Below are 7,771 nucleotides of genomic sequence, written 5' to 3'. Positions count from 1 at the left end.
TTGCCCTCGTACTGCAGGAGAGGAGGAGCTGCTATGCCAGACCAACCATGACAGCTCTTGAAAATCCCTCTCTATGCCCCTGTATTACAGAGGCTCTCCTTCCGTGAGACTGAGTTCCTGTCAGGCCCACTGTACGTCCAGCTGTTGGTTGATTTTCAGGCCTTTTGGGTAAGGAGCTGTTCTCAGCTCAGAAGCTACATGTTGTCTGTCACCTCCTCATCCTTCATAGGACAGTGTGTATGTAGGCCTGAATCCAAGGAAGGAGAATATCCAGCTCATGGATGGCCTTGTAGATTCCCTTCTGGCCAAGCTGTCAAGAAGATAAATACGTTAGAAAAGAAACCACCCACACCTCTCTGACAGTGCAGCTGGGAGCCAGTGCCTCCTGCTCTTACCTTAAGAAATGTATTCTTTAATTTTTTGACAGCAGATGTTAACCTTGTGGATGGAGCACATGGATGCTGAAGGGATGAAAAGAAACCAAAAGAGCTTGTTGCAGCAAAGATGCTGAGGTAAAGACATAGTGAGGAGGAAGACACAGTGTGGCACCACAGGACTACTGGTAAAATGCATCAACTCAGCATCACTCCAGTGTCTCCTGTTACTACAAATGTGTTATTTTACCTGTGTGCTTTCTGGAAAGTTGAGCTCACAGCACAAAAATAATGCAATATGAGTACCACTAAATCTTACCATCAAACACTTGCATCAGTTGCAGTTACAGCTTTCATACAGCATAGCCTAATTCTGAGATTCCAGGCCCTTTAGGTCTCAACCTTCAGCAAAGGTGAGGTGAAGGGCCAGAGAGCTTTGCAAAGAACAAAGGGCAATTTTGTATTTTTCTGCAAACCCTCTAAATATGTTTATAAAGTTACTTTATGCTTCCCCCCCACCCCCGATTTTCCTGACAATTCTTCCACCGTCTGGCTAATCACAGGCAAATCCTGCACCCTTTTGTCAAACGAAGCGTTCCATGAAGATGACTGGGAGCTTTGCCAGCAAGACCCTAACCCATCTCCCGGGCATCCCACCTGAATCAGCCAACAACCTCTCACTTGCAGGTGCTGGTGGTGCCTCTGCAGGGCAGCGCGGCCGAGGGTCCCGGGCTGGCGCGGCCCCGGGGGATGCTTGGGCTGCCCTTGGGATCAGCTCTCCCAGCTGCGCCAGCAATCCCCCCCTCTCCGGGGCAAGGGGGATGGGTTTTTCAAGGAAAAATGCGGGAACATCAGGTATTTTCCGTTCTGTCAAGGGGGACGCCGTGTGTCAAAAAGGCAAAAGGCAGAATTCCTGGGCACACGGGAAGGAGAGGTGACTCCACTAAATCGTAGAATCATAGAGTGGTTTGGGTTGGAAAGGACCTAAAAGATCATCAGGTTCCAACCCCCCTGCATGGGCAGGGACACCTCCCACTAGACCAGAGCCCCATCTAGCCTGGCCCTGAACAGCTGCAGGGGGGTGCTCCCAGTATCCAAGGAAAAATACCTGCTCCCTTTACCGTGCAGTCATAATCCATGCAGAAGAGCCTGATTTCACTGCAGAAAAGGGATTGAGACAATTTAGTATCTATGTGGTTTTGTAAAAGAGGAGTCAGGATCCTAAATTGTTGGAAAATAATTAAGTTTCCATGCTTGGACAAGATAAAAAATGGCAGGGTGAGAATCATAACACAGTACAAGGCCTTTGGACGTGTTTTGGAGACAAACGTTGCTTATGTTTCTTAAATAGCATGCCTACCTTTAGTTGGCTGACTTAGAGCCTGAGTTTACTGCAGGATATAGGGTGAGCATGTGCACTGGCTGCACCAGTCTCCATCCAGAACGGTGCATCCACCTCTACTGCTTAACATTAGGAGGGCTCTGCCTCCAGCCAGGGGGAGGGATCAAGAGCATTGTTGTTGATCCTGAGTCAAACTGTGACAAAAAGTATCACTGTTTCCTTCAATTGTATAAAGAACTTTATCTTTGAAAGGTAACCAATTCATTATATTTCACCATTGCCGTGGTAGAAATCCCTTCTGATAAACATCATATAACTCACCTAGGTAGTAAAAATTAAAGACCTTGTTCAGATGAATGAATGAGATTGACAATTTATTGAGGAATAATATATTGATGAAATCCCAAAGTTACTATTAGTAATTAGTAAATTAGAAAGGATCCATTACTTTTATTTTGTTCCCAGTTTCTATTATTCTTTCACATAGTTTTGTATTGGTGGTTTTGAATTCATACAAATACTTTTTTAAAAGTTAGTTTCCAGAAACTAGCTGTCTCCTAGAAAATCATGAGAAGCCATCATTTCTTAAAGACCTATTGTTTTTCTACTGGCAGAGGAATTCTTTTCTCTCCTACCAGTTTTTTTTTAAGATCCAGAAATATAAATTGTTATGTTTAGACTGGTGTTGGGTAAGAACACTAGCACTAGCTATGAAAATGAATGTAGGAGCTTTGAGAAATCTGCAGCATTTTGTCTCCATACAGCACAGAAGCAAATGTATTACTAAGTTACATGGCAAGCTCCAGTTGCTGAGAGTGTTTCAGCATAACTGTTATTCTGAATTCAGTCACAGTTGACAGTCTGAACTCCTCATGAGTACTGGCACTTGTACAGGGTGCAGTTGCTATTCCAGAGAAGAAGGAAATCTCTGTAAATAATATTATGCTATACAAAATCTGGCATTTTGACAGCACAGCACAGCAATGTGTTGAATGCTGTAAATAATGACTGTAAGTTGCAACTGTTTAGCATGGTTTTAAATGCAGAACCTGAAAGGTGCTGGAGTTTTCTCCCATTGAGATTTTAATCTTTTTACATTATACAATTAATCCTGTTGTGTTATGAGCTCTAACTGCGCAAAGAGATCACTGAAGCTGCTTATTTTTGCATTGCAAATAATTGTGTGCATGTAGAACCAATGACCTTTTCTATCATGCTACACACAAAATTCAGATTAGACAAAGTCTCAATTCATTAACATTTCATCAATTTCTCAACCTCCCCTCACTTTTTAAAATTACTATAGACATTTGGCTGGATATCCATGTCTACATTTCACCCTAGATCACCCTCCAGTTTTTGGGACATTGTGATTTCTGAGGATGGCACATTTAGGGAAGAAAATAGCAATGGGGCATAAAGTTTTAAGTCACACTCTGTTGTTATTAATCTACCCTTAAAAATAAGATGAGGAAAGAAATTATCCACAAGTGACAGTGTTGTCTTAGCATCATATGTGTTGGTATTTGCATGGACAAAATGTGCTTTAACTGCTGTCCTGCTGTTATTTACAGGGTGGGATGGTGCCATGATGTTGGTAGAAGTGCCTTTTCCCTAGAACACACGGATCCATTCTAGGGACATTTTGCCGGTGAGCAGCATCGCTCCCTAACAACCTGCTCTAACTGTGGGCATAGCCAACACATGGAAACTGCTCCAATGTGCTTGCTGCATAATTGCAGTCTCTGCTTACTCATGAGACATACCAGCCCTTCCAAAACTCAGTGTGGAGGAGAAGAGATGACATGTGAGTAAAGATTACACATGTCCAGTGTGTAAACTCTTGAAGAAGTAAAGCATAACCACTGTTACACCATGGAAACCTGAGGAGCCACCTTTCTCCCTGTGATTACCCTGTCTCTTTGCAGCTTTGGTGCTGAGAGGGCAGCACAAGGTGACATTATCAGCGGGGAAGTGGCTTGTCTCCATGGTATCTCCACCACCTTGCCTGCTGCCTGCAATTTCACTCTGGGAGGAAATGAGCAGTGTTAAACTTCCCTGGCCCCAGCGGGGAGGCCCTTGGGAAGTTGGGTTCTCTGTGATGTGGTGCACGCTGTGACTCTGAATCACCCTCTCTGTCTGCTGAAGAACTGAGATGGAGCCCTTCTCTAGCCTTACAGCTGGACAAAGTTAGTTTGGCTGTGAGGAATATACTCACACAGGCGTTCATGTTTGTTTGCAGGACGTGGAAGGCACTAATAATGTACAACTTGTCGCTTGCTACTCCAAGATGACTGAAAACATTTTTCATGTAGAAAGAGAGGAGCTGATCTCGAACATTGCAGTTTGTCTGAAAACAAAGCAGGCAAAGAGTTGCCAGATGAAAACCTCTCAATTCAACTTTGGTCTAAAGCTGCAGCCTCATAAAATTATGTGTTTTAGAAAGCATACAATCAATAAAAACATTTTCATTAATTTTAGTATCCTATTAGATTGCTTCCTTCTTTTTTAAACAGCTCAATGTATCCCTGTGGTTTCTGAAGAAAAGGCAGGCAGATGCTGTGCTGGCAGCCAAAGGAGTGTTGGTAAGACCAACTGTGAGCAGAATTGACAGCAACAAATCTATTTAACTCACAAAGGATAAACGGAAGATGAACTATGGACTTAAGTCAGACCAGCTTCGCCAAATTGTGGGAGTCATTGTGGATGTTGTCGTTCCATTCCTCCATGTCAGTGTCCCATACCATTTGAGATGCTGCAGGGTATCCCACCCATCCCTAACTGCTGCTCCAGAAGAGACCAGTCATCCTGTACACCCTGTGTCATGTCTGCCTGGACTGTGGGACATCTTGGATGCCCAAAGGTATTTCAAATACCTACACACCTGTTTCTAGGCACTGGAACCTAGTAACAGCTGTGAAATTCCCACCAGGAGGGCAATGCAGTTGCAGATTAAGCTACCCAAATACAGGTATCCTTGTGTAGGTCCCACAGGAAAGCAAGGAGCCTTCACGCTCAAGGTAATCAATGAGATCCAGGGGAGTTCAAAGGCCGCTAGGTCTCTACTTCAGGGTAACTCAGTTGGCCCTGCTGACTAGATCTCTGTGTTAAGGAAGCTAAAATTTCTCACACACTTGTAGTCACTTACAAATTGGCACCCCAAGTCTCACTCCTGTGCTGAATCGCACTGGGGAATTCTAATCTCCCTCTTCCTGTGCACCTGTAGAGGTCAAAACCCAAAGCAGCTTCTTGGGTGTCCTGGATGCTCTGCAGCATCCCTGGGCTATCTTCAGTTTCACACACCCTCAGCAGAAGGTGCCTCAGCTGTCAGGATGGGGGCTGTGGCATGTGAATGGCTGGTGGCTGAAAGCATTGCTGGGGAGGACCACATGCAGCCAGATGCTCCCAGGAGGAGCAAGTGCTACCAAGAGGACACTACTCCCTGACATGACAAACACCCTCACCCCAATTTTCCTGGCAGAACACCGCTGGAACTGCCTAGAGAGAAGTGCCTCCAGCCAGGCTTTCCAAATCCACCTCTTTCTCCCCATACTGTGTTCAACTCTCCCCTCGTGTACCAGGGAAATACCCATTTCTATGGGGCAGAGACAACACACTTCCTCTAAGCAGAGGACTTCATTAAACCTGTGGGTTTCATAATGTTCTTCCCAATTAAACACAAGTGATTTTTGTGTTGGTTGTCATTCCTTTTCATCACGCATTCCTGTCTCTACAAAGGAAAATCAAAGTAAGAAAACGAAAAACCGGTAGTATAAATCTTACCATAAACAGCACTTTTGTTGTCTTTTTAAGCAGTCTTGTGCTCTTGATGAGATCCTTCTGTAAAATATAATGGGTTAATGTTACTTAACATAAGCAGAGAAAGGGAGACAGAGTTTTAAGTCTGGTTTGTACATAACTTAGTAGTAATAATAGAAATCATCATCATCTTTTTCAGATGTAGGATGAGGACTCAGCAAATCCCGTGCAATTCCAGCCTAGCTACAAACTTCTTGCATGGCAAACTCATCCCACCTCTCTATGCATCTTCTTTTTTTCCCATCTTTACAAAAGGAGTAGAAGCATTACTGTGTCTCTCAGGACAGAGAGACTATTTGGCTTATTAAAATTTCCAGGTGCTCAGTAGTGAAGCTGGTAAAGAAGCATCTATAAATAACATAAACTTTTCAACTACTGGGATCAACTTACAGGAACAGATGATTTTAAACTAGTTGCCTTGATATACAGGTTCTCTGTCACTTGGGAGAGGAGTCCTTTTCGGCAGGTATGCTTTCCTGAAGGTGACTTTTTTCCTTCCACAGTGAAAAGACAAAGCAGAACTAAAAAACGCCCAGAACTGAAAATAGAATATACTTTCATCTTCACTCCCAAATCTTCATGCCTCTATGGCCACAGCAGACTATGTGATACAGCAAGACTGGTTAGATGATAGAGGTTAACCTAATTTTGTTAACCCTCAAGCAGCTTCTGCACCGAGATGCTCACATAGATAACCCACTGCTCGTATGCTGGCTGATCAGCGTCGTTGCTGTGCTTTTTTATACATCTTGCTCCACTTTCAACAAATTTGACCGCAATCATCTGTGACGTTTTTCTCAATGATATCTCCATATTTACTGGCAGCTGGGTCAAGGTTTCCAAGAAAGAAGAACTTCCCTCTCATGTGAGAAGTATTCTTTCATTTAAGTGGTGGTCAAGTGAGAAAAAAAGTAGTTGTGCTGGTTAGTTTGATTTCGTAACCAAGTGTATCAAATGTGTGACTTTTAAAAAAAAATAAATAAATAAATTCTACAAAACCTTATGACAGCACTTTTTTGAAAGGTAATGGCTTGGAGAGAAAAAAAAAGAAAATTCTAATTTACCCTAAAAAGGATTAGAAAAGCACTTACCTATAAGGATTTTGCTGCCTTAAAACTTCTCTATCCAAACTTTGGGAAGTGTTTTCTTTCGGGGTATAGCAGCTGGTAGCAAAGGGATTTGCTGCCTATTTTAATGTCTAATATCTGTTTCTCTGTTTAGCAGGGCCCATTGCAATAGGTCAAGGAGTAGTGGTTTCAAACTAAGAGAGTAGATTTTTACTAGATATAACAAAGAACTTTTTTACATTGAAGATGGTGAAACACTGGAACTAGTTGCCCAGGGAGGTGATAGATGCCCCATCCCTGGAAACATTCAAGGTCAGGTTGATTTGGGCTCTGAGCAACCTGATCTAATTGAAGATGTTCTTGTTCACTGAGGGAAAGGTTGTACTAAATGACCTTTAAAGGTCTCTTGTAACCCAAAGTATCCTTTGAATTCTAGTACAAATTCTATGAATTAGTATTTGCCAGGGCAGAATTGTCCCAATAGAAGCAGCAGGCTGTTTACTGTGAAAGGGAAGGCTCCAGGGAGGGCTCTGTTCAAGGACCAGGGTGTGCCTGGCTATCAAGCTGTGTCATGAGCCTGCTGAGAGACACAGGCACTGGGAAATAATGTGCAAGGTCCCAACAAACCCATCACAGATGTGAGATAAGTAAAACCCTAGAGTCAGATGGTCACAGTTGCTCCAACAGACATCGGGCAGTCTGTATCTCTGGCCTGCTTCTGAGACAGCAAAATAATGAGGTTTTTCTCAGGTACCACTCCAGACATGCAAGGAATATCACAAGTATAGACTTGGAAATGCAGTGGTGACACCAACAATGTGAAGCTCTTAAGCCAAGGAAGGAAGGAAGTTAAATGTCAGGATCCCTGGGACTGGCTGAGGTGTATGCAAGAAGAGGGACAAACCAGGATTTGGTCCAGCATAGCAATACTTCAGCCTACAGTGATACCATTTTTGTTGGAAGTAAAAGCAAGCTCTTGAAATGTTCACCTAGTAGGGAGTGAAGTCCTTTAATGTTTCAAGAGCAACACAAAAGAGCTTCAACAGATCAGAGAAAATGATTTAGACTACAACTGATACCACTTAAAGGGACCTCGAGTTGCCAGAGCAAGCAGCAGAGCCGTCTGCTCCTCTATGCCGTGACCAGCACACCTGTGCCAGGGACGTGAG

The 7,771-nt window shown here is 43.4% G+C and overlaps 1 protein-coding gene across 1 annotated transcript; it reads right to left on the bottom strand.

Moving 5' to 3' along the window:
* Nucleotides 1-223: 223 nt before the first annotated feature.
* IL26 (interleukin 26) lies at nt 224-6,096 on the bottom strand. The gene is made up of 5 exons (XM_051608939.1): nt 5,926-6,096; nt 5,500-5,556; nt 3,935-4,066; nt 396-461; nt 224-310 (listed from the first exon to the last, which is right to left on the bottom strand). The coding sequence occupies exons 1-5, from the start codon at nt 6,094-6,096 to the stop codon at nt 224-226; spliced, it is 513 nt and encodes a 170-aa protein (XP_051464899.1).
* Nucleotides 6,097-7,771: the final 1,675 nt, after the last annotated feature.

This window comes from Apus apus, chromosome 1 (genome assembly GCF_020740795.1).
Source record: "Apus apus isolate bApuApu2 chromosome 1, bApuApu2.pri.cur, whole genome shotgun sequence".
NCBI lineage: Eukaryota > Metazoa > Chordata > Aves > Apodiformes > Apodidae > Apus > Apus apus.
This window is presented reverse-complemented; position numbering and strand designations above follow the sequence as displayed.